The sequence below is a fragment of the Aotus nancymaae genome, unplaced genomic scaffold (genome assembly GCF_030222135.1).
Source record: "Aotus nancymaae isolate 86718 unplaced genomic scaffold, 86718_ANA_hifiasm-v0.15.2.pri h1tg000018l, whole genome shotgun sequence".
NCBI lineage: Eukaryota > Metazoa > Chordata > Mammalia > Primates > Aotidae > Aotus > Aotus nancymaae.
The window spans coordinates 17,071,499-17,085,561 of NW_026988430.1; the positions used below are offsets into that span (position 1 = coordinate 17,071,499).

The 14,063-nt window shown below is 51.2% G+C and overlaps 1 protein-coding gene across 1 annotated transcript in view; it reads right to left on the bottom strand.

Moving 5' to 3' along the window:
• The window catches only part of NTN1 (netrin 1), a 218,001-nt gene that overhangs the window by 16,832 nt on the left and 187,106 nt on the right, over nucleotides 1-14,063 (bottom strand). The window contains exon 6 of the mRNA XM_064378317.1: nucleotides 6,822-6,896. Coding sequence (XP_064234387.1) covers nucleotides 6,822-6,896 — 75 coding nt within the window. The remainder of the gene's footprint in view (nucleotides 1-6,821; nucleotides 6,897-14,063) is intronic.

Consider the following 14,063-nt stretch of genomic DNA (forward strand, 5'->3'; position numbering starts at 1 on the left):
TGATAAAGTGTGAGATGGTGTATCTGTGTTTGATGTGTGTGGTATGTATGTGCATGTGTGTGTGGTATGTGTGCCTGTGTGATAAAGTGTGTGTATGCACCTGTGAGTGGTCTGTGTGCCTGTGTGTGATGTTGTATCTGTGTTTGATGTGTGTGGTGTGTGTTCATGAGTGTGGTATGTGTGCCTGTGTGACAGTGTGTGGTGTGTGATGGTGTGTGTGTTTGATATGTGTGGTGTGTGTACATGCATGTGTGGTATGTGTGCTTATGTGATAAAGTGTGTGTGTGTATGTGTGATGGTCTGTGTATCTGATGTGTGTGGTATGTGTGTGTGCATGCATCTGTGGTATGTGTGCTTATGTGATAAAGTATGTGTGTGATGTATGTGTATGTGTTTGATGTGTGTGTGCACGTGTGTGGTATGTGTGCTTGTGTGATAAATGTGTGTGTGATATGCGTGATGGTCTGTGTATCTGTGATGTGTGTTGTGTATGTACATGCATGTGTGGTATGTGTGCTTGTGTGATAAAGTGTGTGACTGTGATGGTGTATGTGATGTGTCTGGTGTGTGTGTAATGGTGTGTGTGCATGCGTGTGGTATGTGTGCTTGTGTGATAAAGTGTGTGTGTGACTGATGGTCTGTGTATCTGTGATGTGTGTGGTATGTGATGGTGTGTGTGCACACGTGTTACGTGTGCTTGTGTGATAAAGTATGTGTGCCTGCATGTGATGGTTTCTGTGTTTGATGTGTGTGGTGTGTGATGTGTGTGTGTGCATGCATGTGTGGTATGTGTGCTTGTGTGATAAATGTGTGTGTGACTGTGTGTGATGGTGTATGTGCTTGATGTATGTGGTGTGTGTGTGATGTGTGTGTGCCTGAGTGTGATGGTTTCTGTGTTTGATGTGTGTGGTGTGTGTGATGGTGTGTATGTGCACGGGTGTGTGGTATGCATGCCTGTGAGTGATGAATGTGAGCACAGCAGTCGTGTGAGACGTGGGATGCAGCACAGACGGGAGGAGGTGAGTGAGGCTGGAACAGTGGAGCTTCTCGAGGAGCTTGGGGACGGGATGGGAGGAAGGGGTTAGAAGGGAGAGGTGAACGGGAGCACAGGAGGCAGAGGGGCTCCGCCAAGGAAGCCTCTTGGCTTGGTGGGGTATGAGGAGGGGCCTCGTGGGGCGGGACTGGGACCCTGCAGTCCTCTGGTGGTGGTTTCTGGGACTGTGTTTTCAGGTGTGTGACCGCAGGGCGGTGGCTCCAGCAGGGCTGTGCTCCTCCCATATCTGAGCTGCCCTATGGGATGCCAGCTATGCGGTGAACACACCACACTTACACACACGCCGCTGGCTTGCAGCCTCCTTGCAGAAGAGGGTCCCTCCAAGGCTGCGCTTTCCTGAGAAGCTGGCAGGAATCTCGAATATGCTTGAAAATAATAAAACCTGTCTTTTGGGAAAAACTGATCCCCACTCGGCCTCCCTGGCAGCTCTCCTTCAAGCATTTGCAAGAAGAGTCGGATCCCCTAGAGGGCAAGAGAGGACAGAGTGCCCCAGGAGAGGGTGGCCAGGTGACCTGAGACAGCCTCCCCCAAGACAGCCTCCCCCCAGACAGCCTAGACAGCCTCCTCAGAGACAGCCTCCCCACGAGACAGCCTCCTGCTGGACAGCCTCCCTTGAGACAGCCTCTCCACGGCCCCACCCCTTAGGCATGGCGCCTACTGTGGGCGGTGGGTGGTGGCACAGCCAGGGTCTCACTTAGAAGGCTATCATGTGCTCTGAACTACACCTCCATGTGACAGATGAGGACACCGAGGCCCCAGCAGCAAAGCTCCCTATCCACAGCCACTCAGCAAATTAGGAACCTGTGTCTCCAGAGCTCCCTCAATCATGTGGTCCCTCCGATCCCTCAGACATGAGTGGCATGGCAGGGCCTTGGCACCGAAGCCCTCCCACCCCAAATCCCTTGCCTTGCTTCGTGCCCCCAGGCCCACCAGATCACTGTTGTGTGCCCAAGAGAACACGGGGCAGGGCTGGCACCTCGAGCCCACAGGCCCCTTCTCATAGGCCCCCGCCAACCCAGCCTTCCACCCGCAGGCCGCTGCCCAGGTCTGTGGAGCCCCAGACCCGCACTCTTCAGCCACACAAGAGCAAGGCCTGCGAGGCCTGGAGGAGGAAGGGGGTCCAGGGCTGCTGGCAGCCGGGCCTGCTCTTCACCCAGCAGGGGCAGCAAACCGAAGGTTCTAATTAGCAGCTTCTGGAACATCCAAGTGCCCTGGATGAAGGAAATGTGTTTCCTAATTGGCCCCCTGCCGGGTGTCAGTCAGAGAGTGGGGATTATGCAGCCCCTGCCTTGGCCTGCCCAGCCTGGCGGCCTCCCCTGCTCTCTCAGCCCCAGGCCAGCTCCCTCCTGCCCTCCCACTGCTGGTCACCTTCTCCCTGGGCTGGCACAGGTCTGTGGGAGGGACACTCCCTTAAACACCTCCTCGGGGGCGGGGGCCAGGGGCCTAACACAAGGCACATGGGAGATTCTTCAAAGACTCCAGCAGAGCCCACCCAGAGACCTCGCCCCAGCCTCAGAGGAACCCACGGGCCAGGTATTGTCCTCAGGACCCCCGCCAGCCCCTGTGGGGCCACTCACTCCTCTCTGACCAAACACATTCCCCGAGGCCCCGCTGCGCGCCCCCGCCCCCGCCCCCGCCCCGCAGGGCTCCACTGAGCCCTCCGCAGAGTCCCGTGCAATCCCGTTCCAGACCCTTTTCTTGGCTTGCTCTTGCCTGAACACACAGGCTGAGCTGGGGGTGAGGACTCCCCAAATTTTAAATGACCGCAAGAATCCCAGGAGCAGTCCTAGAACCAGAAACACCCCGTCACCACCAGGGCTGAGGAATGACAGGGACAATGTTAGTCCTGGTTGTGGGGCCACAGGCATGGAGCGTGGTGAGAAGGGCATGAAAGCTGGGGTGCCAGAGCCCTAGCCCCTATCAGCTCCCTGGGGGATCTCACTGCGTCCCCACCTGCTGTTCCTTCGGCCTTGTCTTTCAGCAGAAATGTGGACAGCTGGGTGAGGTGCCAGTGCCGTGGGCGTGGGGGCAGGAGCCGTGCAACCACCATGAGGTCTTGAAATGTGGGTACATGGGGCTAGCCCGCAGCTCTCTGGACTAATTGTGATGGGAAGGAAAAGCTCAGGAAGCACTGGGAGGCCAGGCCACCGCCTGGCTGGGTGACTGGGCAAGTCCCCTCACTCAGTCAGGCCCGTGTCACTGCCTATGACACGAGCAAACTAAAGCCCACCGTCCCTTCCACCCGCTTCGCTGATAACCCATAGGGGAGTCAGGTGGGGGGCAAAGGGAAAGCAGAGTTAGGGAACAGAGGGTCCGATGGCACCCTGAGGCTGTGCCCCACTCTGCCACACCCCAAGAGAGATGCCCCCCATTGCCCAGGGTGGCCACAACAGGGCAGAGTGCAGGGAAGGCCTAAGGGGCTCCTTCGAGTCTACAAAAGTAGGGTGTCAGGTTTGGCAGACAGAGAGGAACTGCCAGAAGAAAAGGGGTGAGGGGCCAAGAGAACTCTGAGGGGTCAAGGTTCCCCCCGGAATATTGCTGGGGAGGGAGAATTCGCTGGAAGGAACAAAGTCACCAGACCAGAAAACCAGATTGAATAAACAGAATCCAGTGGAACGGCTGTGCGCACTTTTCCGAGTCACATTTTCATTAGTTCACTTAAAGAACAGAGCAGAGGCTGCGGGTGGGTGCCTTCCTCCCTGCTCCTAGCTGCCTCTCCACCATGTAGCTGCTTAAAGGGTCCTTCAAAACTAAAACCAAACCAAACAGGCGATCCAAACAATCCATCCCCTAAGCAAGCCCACCTATTCCTCTCCCCTCCCCTCCTACCTCCTTGCCGAGGTTACCCCTAGGCTTTGTGCAGGGAAGGATGGGGAGGAGAGGTACAGGGCTTTCCCTCTGCGACCCGTAAATCCTCTGAACCTGCTGCTTTGCCAGGAAGACAGTGCTGCGGTGCCCATGTCCAAAGCCTAGGAAAGCAGCAAAACCCTTGGGCCCTCCTGCACAAGTTCTCATCCCACGGGACGGCTGGCAAGGGGAGTGAGGAGGGGCCCGCCGCTCCTGCTACCTGCTTCACTGATAACCCATGGGGGAGTCAGGTGTGGGGCAGCAAAGGGAAGGCTGAGTCAGAGAACAGAGGGTCCGATGGCACCCCGAGGCAGTACCCCACCCTGCCCCGCCCCAAGAGAGATGCCTCCAATTGTCTGGGGCGACCACAACCAGGCAAGGCTTCCCAAGGCTGGGAAGACTCGTCCCAGATCCCCTGAAAGGTGTATGATCAGGACAGCCTTGGGAAGCTGAACAGAACAGAGGGGTTGAGCTGACTTCCCAGAGGAGGCCAGGAGGTGCTGGGGCCAGCAGGGCCACTGATGGGCCACCTTGCAGTCCCTAGTGAACACTGAAGACCCAGGGCTGGGAGGATGTGGTCCCTGCAGCTCAGGGCCATAATGAGCTCCTTTCTGTTTTTTTGAGATGGAGTCTCACTCTGTCGCCCAGGCCAGGCTGGAGTGCAGTGATGCAATCTCGGCTCAGTGCAACCACCGCTTCCCAGGTTCAAGGGATTTTCCTGCCTCAGCCTCCTGAGTAGCTGAGACTACAGGTGTGCGCTCCCACACCTGGCTAATTTTTGTACTTTTAGTAGAGATGAGGTTTCATCATGTTGACCAGGCTGGTCTCAAACACCCACCCTCAGGTGATCTTGCCCACATCAGCCTCCCGAAGTACTGGGATTACAGGCATGAGCCACCGCACCCGGCCGTGAGCTCCTTTCAAAACAACCCAGGGTCCCTCTTTCCTGGCTTGGAGATAGCACTTCCTTTACCTTAAAGTAACTTGAAGTTTGATTTCAAAATCCAGGTTTATTTTCTCCTGGGAGTTGGAAGTTTCTGCACTGCCCTGGGATGAATACAGCTTAAAGCAGCTTTTAGGAATTGACTGTGGAGCCCAGAAGGGCCTTGAACATTGATGCCCATGGCCTGGCAACTCTGAATTGATGCGTGATGCCTGCCAGCTGCTCCTCTTCACCCTGCAGGAGGCCTGTGGGCAGTGGGGCTGGACTACCGGGGTCTTGGTGTGTGTGGGGAGTGTGTGTATGAACTCTCACTCACATACACACACACAATGAAAGAGAACATTTCAGAAGTTCTCCAAATTCCTTTGGATACCTTTGGGCCTCGTCATTCATTTCACAATGCTAAAAGGTCCTAACTACTGTCCTTACTAAGCAAGGAAACCTTAGGTCTTGTTTGAGCAGCTGGCCCAGTTAGGATCTCCATGAGGCCTGGGCCCCAGAGCAGGACTGCCAGACCCCCTTGGGGTCAGGGAAGGGACGGTGCTCAGATTCTGGGCGGTGAGGCCTCCTCCACAGGTGGCCTTTGCTTCTCACCCCACTTCTTCCACCGCCATTTCCTCTTTCCTCCCCTTTCCCTACTAGCTTCCTTTGGATACAGAGGTCACTCTTTGCTGGGAGCCTGTTAGGCACGGGTGCTGTGTCCTCCCCCTATACACTCAGCAGGTGGCATCATCTCCATCTTACGGATGAGGAAACTGAGGCTCAGGTAAGCAACGGGACTCGTCCCAGATCCCCTGAGAGGAGTATGATCAGGACAGCCTTGGGAAGCTGAATAGAACAGAGAGGTCGAGCTGACTTCCCAGAGGAGGCCAGGAGCTTCTGGGGACGGCAGGGCCACTGGAGGGATGGAGGACGCACTTTCTGGGGCCAGTTGGAGATAGAACAGGAATGATGGGCCCTGTCCAGATGGCGTGGGGAGGAGGATAGAGGGAGGCGGGCAGATGTGGACTGTCGTGGGCCCAGAAGATGGGGGCCAGCCCCGGGCTCAATTCCTGGCCCACCAGCTCAAGAAGAGGCCTCATGATAGAAAGAACCAGGCCTGGATTCAGGATCCCTGGGCCTGGGGCTCCTTCCTGGCCTATGATGGGGGCCTCAGCCACCCGCATGGATGCCCTGCCTGCATACAGGGTCCTTGTCAGTGTCCAGCTGGACAATGCTTTCGGGGTTTGTTTGCGTCTCCCATTTTGAAGAGCCCCTGCGACTGGCCCCAGCTCTTCACACACACCTGCCCGCTGCTGGCCACTGTGGGGCCCTCCTCCTGCAGGCTCCCAGACTGCCTCCACCCTCCACGGCCACTGTGAGAGCGAGGGGACAGGACACATCCTTCTCGGGAAGGGAGCCAGAGGTCACAGGTGACAGGCAACCTCTGCAGGTGGCCCCCAGGGCTGTCTGTCCCATAGGTCCAGCACTGGATCTTCCGGTGCATGGAAATGAGTGGTGAGCTGTTTACAGCACAGACTCCCAGCCCTGAGACAGCCTGGTGGAACATTTGAAATGCACCAGGGAGCTCCCAGTCCTTGTCCGATGCCCAGAGGGCTTCCCTTTGAGCAATGTGGACTCAGGTCAAATCCCCATGGTATGACACAGACACAGAAGACCACCAAGGTCAAGCCATTGGTCTGTGGCCTCACAGCCCATCAGGGGCAGAGTCAAGGCCAGATGCCAGCCTGGGTGTGCCAGCCTCAGGGTGAGGGAAGGGGAGAAACCAGGCTGCTGGGCTCCTCTCGCCCTGTCTCTGAGGACCAAGGAGGAAAAGATGAGAAATTCCCCGGCATGGGATCCGTCCAGCTAGTTCCCACCGGTGACAGGAGCGTCAGGACCAACACCCTCTGGGGGCCACCTGCACCGCAGTCCCAGCGTCTCGCTGGTCACATGCCCCGCCCGTCCTCCCCAGCAGACAAGGGGCCTCTCACTCACCATAGTCCTTCTTGCAGTACTTTTTCATGTTAATCTTCAGCTTCCCCTTGGAGGCCTTGCAGTAGGAATCGCAGTCTGCAGGGGAGTGGGGGGAGCACAGACGAAAACTAATTAGGCTGGCAATGAATAGGCTGGCGGCAGAGGAGGAGGCCACTTCCCGAAATACCCAGAGGCCTGTGATACCCATGGGCCAGGCCGGGCGGGCAGGCGGCCATTCAGGGCAGGCCTGGCCTTCTGAAGAGGCCTGAGGGACAAAGGGCCCCCATCTGACCCACACACCCCCTCCCTGGCCTGACAAATCCTTTAGCCACCGCCTGCAGCCGTGCTGGCCTTCGTGAGAGTCTCGGGGGGTTCCGTATTGTGCCACCCAGGGCTTCTGAGCACCACACAGATTCTCCCTGTTCTTAAGATGCAACTGGAGCCTGATTAAAGCCGATAGAGGCCTCATTGTCACCCTGAGCCCCGGGTCTGTGTCAGGCGCTGGCTTTCATGGCGCAGAGCCTCTGGCTGGGGTCAGGCCTCAACAAAAGAGGTCACAGGGGAAATTAGCAGCCCATGAAGCATTAGAAAACCCCTTTGGTGTCCACTCTACTGGAGTGTGCAAATAAAATGCCCCAAGAAGACGAGTTCAGTTCTAATGGGCCGTACTGCTGAGAGGCAGGGCTGCTGGGCCACCTCCACTGGGCATCACTGGAAGATGCCAGGGCCTAACCGAGAGCCAGGCAGGATGTGCAGGGCACTAGGGCCTGCCAGCCTGTGGGCCTACGTCAACCCCCAAATGCAGCTGCCCACTGCAACCCAAACATGGCCTTTCCCTGCCAGCAATTGCTGTTCTTTGAACACGGAGACACAATTCCTTCGCTAAGTCTGTGTGTGACAGCTTCACATGATAGCACAGCCCATCCCAGAGGCCCAGCCAATCTCCCCCAGTCTGCCCTGCCCCCGCCACTCAGTAGGCAGGATCTCATTCCATTCTCACAACCCTTCTTTGAGGTGTGGGTATCATTCCCATTCTGCAGACAAGAAAACGGAGGCTCCAGGAGGGTAAGCCGCCTGCCCAGTGCACTCTGGGTAGCTATTGCCAAGGCTGGCCTGAGACACCAAGATCCCTGCACCCTTGGTGAGGCGATATTCTGACAGATTCCCCCTCAGTGGGAGCAGAGGTGAGCTCGGAGCCAGGGGTAAGGGAATGCCCTGGATTTTAGCTGTTCCCAGACTGCCTGGGGGACCAGCCAGGCTGGCAGTGTGTATGTGGGGCTTGTTGGGGGAGGTTTGCAGGGGGCCCAGCTTGTTCTAAAAGCAGTGGTGGCATGGGTTGGTGGAAGTTGGCTGGGTGCGTGTGTCCTGGTGAGGGATTAGGAAAATGGGACCAGGAGGGGAAAGATGCGGCACACATGTGCACCCACACGGGTGGCTGCTCTGGGGGCAGGTGGCAGTCCCCTATCCCGCAGAGGGGAAAACCGAGGTCAAGGTAGGGGGGGAGTGATTTGTGTGGGAGCACAGGGAGAATCCCGGGCAGGAAAGCAGGTGTCCAAGTGCCGCCTGCACCCCAAGCCAGGGCGTAGAGCTGCAGGGAGTGTCCAGAGAGACCTCACCAGAGCTGGCCACTGCCTCCTTCAAGGTCTTGTCCTGGGATACACTGACTGGCGCCTCAATGATAACTGACACGGTTCCATCCCACTGTCTTGGGAGCCATCCCACTGCCTTGGTAGCCTCCCACTGCTTCCTGTGCCAGTGTCTTGGGGCCCCCAGTTAGGAACCAGTCTCAGGAAATGGGAGAAAAACAGCCCTGCTTCCTGCTCCCTGTGACCTGAGCCCTTGGAGGCCCTTCATGATGGCCCCGTTCCACGGCACTGTGGTCACAGTACCCATCCCTCCTGCCATCTGGACGGCTGCTTGGTTACTGGAGTAGGGATTTCTTGGAGTACAGGGACTAGGCTGTTCAGAGACAGTGGACCTCACTCTACTGTGGCCAAGCTGGAGAGACTGGGATGAGAGTGACGGCAGCCCAAACACACAAGTCCACGGCGCCATCACCACCGTCAGCACTGTGGCCGCACCTCCCCAAGGGGAACAGCTGCTCTGGGCCACATCTTTGCCAGCTCAGGGACAGATGACGCTCCCAGTAAAGCCACTGCTGGGGCTGAACCCAGGGCGTGCGTAAGTCCTGGCGGTCCCGCAGGAGCTGGCTGAAATCCCTTCCTGCTTTCTCCGCTTAGGGAAGCGTGCTGGAATGCAAGTGGTGCCGAATGGCGTTCTTGTAGGGGCGGCCTGGAATCCACCCTCCTTGCCTTCTTATTATCATTATGATTTTCTTTTTTTTTTTTTTTTTACAAAAGCCATCATCCCACACCATCATTTCTGATCAGGAGGAAATCCCTTCCACCTGCCTCCTCACCATGGCCCAAGGCACATTCCCTCCATCTCAGCCTTGAGGTAGACAGCACTGGCTGGGGCAGAGAGGGTGCCTTTGAGCACATCAGCTCTTCCGAGCCTCACGGGATGCTTTGAGGGAGGAACTGCCTTGCCTAGCTTAGAACTGAGGGCTCAGAAAGGTTCCAGAACAGCTTGCCCAAGGTAAGGCCCACCCCAGACGGGCAGGAGGGAGGCAGATGAGTCCTGGGACAGCCTGCCCCTGTCCCTCCCTCCAGCATCATTGTCCCAGCCTAGAAACTTCCACAGCTCTCCTCTCCAGAGCCATGTGTCTACCTGGGACAGAGACTGCCCTAGAATGTGTGGCATCCATCGCTGCCTAATTAGGTCACACTCCCAGGCCCTGCTTGACAAATCACCGTCATCACCATGAATATCGAGTCTGTACCTCACTAATGGCAGCTACTCCCACGTTACTAATGAGGCACTGGCCACTGTTCTCACGGTTGATGAACTCTTCTAGGCCCTTCAATCAGGCCCCATTTTATAGACGAGAATCGAAGGCACAGAGACATTGGTGACTCACCAGCTCAAGGTCGTGTGCCCAATGAGGCAGTCTGGCTGCCGAACCTCTGCTCTTAACCTCCTGGTCCCAGTCCTGGTTATGCAGTGGGATCACGATGCCTGGGTCTTATTCCCAGGACATTCTGATTTCCTTGGTTTAGGGAGTGGCTTAAGTGTCTGAATTTTTAATGCTCCCCAGATGGTTCTAAAGTACAGCTAGAGTCAGAAAACACAGTCTGAACCAATTGTGAGAGATGGGGACAGTCTCTGCACCCATGATTTGTACAGAGCAGCCAGTGTGACAGAGGAAAGATCCAGATAGGTGGCTGTTGACTCAAACTGGAGAATGCTCACAGAGAGAACCTCAGCTGCTTGTCCTTACAGAAAATGACATCAGCCTCTGAGCATTTGGAGTTGTGTTTGCTTTTTTTTTTTTTTTTTGGTGTCTTTCCTTTCTGTCAGCTGGAAATTCTTGTCAGATCAGTGTGCTTGTTTCAAAATGTCCCCTATGCCCTTTGAGTTTGCTAGGAAAACAAAGACCTAGCTTGCCAGAATTGCATGTGAAATACAGGTAACTAGGCTTGGAAGGAGAGGCTGAAACGTTCTCCCTTGGGTAAAGTGAATAACCTTCTGGACACTGACAGCTATTTGGCTGCTTGTGGGCTCTTTATTTAGGTTGTATTTCAGATAGCTGAGGTCACCGGACAAGTGGCCCCAAATAAGGAAAATGGTACTGTACGTTCTCTCTTTATGGTACACACAAAGCTACAGAGAGTGCTTCAAGATGGACAAACCACAGCTTTAAGATAAAGCTTTGACTCCTTCTTCAAACTGGCATCTACTTGGCAGCCTCTCGCGTGGCTTCTCCTTGTTTTGTTCCAAAATAGCCATAAAGACAATGAGAAAACCTGCAAATTCATGCTAGTGCCAAAAACAAAACTGATGATGGCCCAACGATGGGATCTGGGAGCAATCTCTATTAATTAAAGGCAGATGGTGGTGGAATAAGCAAAACCTGTTCAGGTTTTACCTCAGGACACAGCTCTTTGTCTAACGAGCAGAAAGGTCCTGAAAAAAGGGAGGGGGACAGAGAGACAAGGACCAGGGAACAAATGAGCAGGAAGTGAGCGGGAGCAGTGGGGGTGAGCCCTCCTCCGGGAAGGGAAGTTTCAGGACTGGTAAGGACCAGAAGGACAGTGGTACAGCAGAGATCTCACCTTGTATTTCTATCTCAATCATTGCAGAGAATCAGAAAATCGGGCAATGCAGAGAAAGGAAGGGCACTACCTCAACAGAGCAGAAGGAAATCCATGGAAAGGCTGGTAGGAACCAGGAGCTGAAGACAGAGCTGCGTACCTTCCCTGGCCATTTTCCTTAAATCTGAGATGGGAATCCAGCCGTTGCACCAGTACGCGGATCTGCTATTTTTTTCTTCTTCAAAGAACCAAACAGTGAATACTTTAGGCATGGTGGACCATAAGGTTGCTGTCACAAATATTCATCTTTGTCACCGTAGCTTAAAAACAGTCATAGACAATAGGTGACCAAATGGGCCTGGCAGACTAAAAAGATTAAAATAACAGCCTCTATGAACCAGGAGAAGAAAGCCAGTAAGGGAGATGAAGCTGAGCTGAAATAAAAAGGGTGATGCATAAAAATAAGAGTTGTAAAAACAAGGACGAAAATTTTGTAGCGCAATTAAAATCCTCTTTGGAAGGGCTGGGTGTGGTGGTTCACACCTGTAATCCCAGCACTTGGGAGGCCAAGGCAGGAAAATCGCTTGAGGCTAGGAGTTCAAGATCAGCCTTGACAACACTGCAAAACTGCAGTTCTAAAAAAAAAAAAACCAAACAAACAAAAAACAAAATAAAACAAACAAAAAAAACTGGAGCCAGGCATAATGGCTACTCAGGAGGATGAAGTGGGAGTATCGCTTGAGCCCAGGAGTTTGAGGTTATAGTGAGCTGTGACTGAGCCACTGCACTTTAGCCTGGGTGACAGAGCAAACCCCTGTCTCTAAAAATAAATAAGTAATCCACTTAGAAAGCAGCAAAGATTCACAATACTGTAGAAAACTGATTCAGAAACATGGAGAATAAATTGGAGAGGAAATTCACAAAATTTAGAGGAAAAAGATAACCTACATATTTAGAAGGAAAGGGCTCAAGTGAAGTTTTTCAAAAATCAACAAAGGGGGACCAAAATCCAGACACATCTTTGCAAAACATATGAAATACCAGGATAAGAAAAATATATATACAGATTAAAAACAACAAGCCAGTGACATAATCATGGAGTAATGTCTATAAGGTCTTAAGGGGAAAAATTTGTGATCTAAGAATTTTATACCTAGCTAGACTGTCTCATATATATATATATATATATATATATATATATATATATATATGTAGGCCACAATAAACAAAAGACATTCTCAAATGTGCAAGGGCTCAGAAAATGTTTCAATTATGTATCCTTTTTGAATGCTCCAATTATGTATCCTTTTGAATACTTGAGAATGTTTTCCAACCAACTATGAAATGAATTAAAAGTAAGAGTTTACAGGGAAAAGTGGTGGCATAAACCCAAGGTGATGTGATTGATATCTCTATGTTTACTGGGGATAAACATTGAAACCAGTAAACATAGAGATGCCATATTTGGTTCTAAAACATAATGCAAATATCAAAATAATTTTTAAGTGTTTGAAAGAGAAATCAGTGTCTCCCTCTCCTTCTCCATTCCCGTGTGTGTGTGTGTGTGTGTGTGTGTGTGTGTATCTATGTATATATAAAATATTTAAATTTAGTTTGAAACTTCAGATCATATTAAAAAGTACGAAGTAGAATGAGATGGGGAATAAAACACTTTGTCTTAAATAGAGAGAATGTAAAAGATGCTATTTCATGCTTGATTCTGACAAGAGCTATTAGATCAAATAATGCTTCTGAAAAACCCAAAGATAATCACAGAACTCTGGAGAAAATAGGATATAAATGATAGTTAATATGCCAAAAGATAAAACAGAAAAAATGAAAAATATAAAAAGCAATTATGATAAATTAAGATCACAGAAGAGCAACCACCTAAAGACAATAAAGGTAAATGGATCCAACTACTCTACTGAAAACCTGAATTTAAAACATTAGAGTACTCTTTAAGGGTAATATAACCAAATAAAGTGATTTCTTTCTTTTTTTTTTTTTTTTGAGATTGAGTCTCGCTCTGTTGCCCAGGCTGAAGTGCAGTAGCACGATCTTGGCTCACTGCAGCCTCCACCTTCCAGGTAAGTGATTCTCCTGCCTCAGTCTCCAGAGTAGCTAGGACCACAGGTGTGTGCCACTGAAACCAGCTAATTCTTTGTATTTTTAGTAGAGATGGTGTTTCACCATGTTAGCCAGGATGGTCTCGATCTCCTGACCTCGTGATCTGCCCACCTCAGCCTCCCAAATGATTACAAGTGTGAGCTACCACTCTCAGCCTAAATTGATTTTTTAAGTGCTCACAACTTAAACAGTAGCAAAGGTGTATCAGCAAATGAAAACAAAAAATGAACCAAGAGTGAAATGCTAGTATCAGAAAAGTAGATTTCAAGGCAAACATGTTTATAGTGGAAAAAAAAAATCACCTAGCAATTAAACAATGATATTTTGGCATAGAATAACATCTCAATGAAATATATTAAGTAAAAATCAATAGTAATACAAAAAGAAATAAACAGAAATGCTTAAATAGTGAAAAAATGCTAAATTAATTCCAAGAAGCTAAAACTATACAAGCTACATTTCCTGACCACAATGATATTATTTGTTATTAAAGAAGAAATAATGAAATTAAATGAAATGCATTCAATTCTAGAAGTTAGAAAATGAGCAAAACAAAACCCAAAGAAAGCAAAAGGAAAGAATACCAGTAAAAGTAGAAATTAATATAGTAGAATACAGAAAAAAAAATATAAATACATTCAAGAATTGATTCTTTGAAAAGCTCAAATACAAGCTAAAAAAAGAGACAAAACTAATAAAAGAAACAAAACAGAACATTAGAAGTAACAAGAAATAAATTATAAGGCTAGTATATACAACTTTAGGCTAAAAATCTTGGAAATCTGAATGAAATGCAGAATTTTAGGAAAACATAAAAGACCAAGTTAAACTGAGTAAGAGACATGGAATCTGAATAGATAAACAGTCACAAGAGATGTCTGGATAGAGATGCTTTCCGAGGTAGGTCCATGTAAACATTTAAAGGACACATCAATTTCAATTTCATGCTATTTGATCTGTTCAGAAACACAGAAAAAGA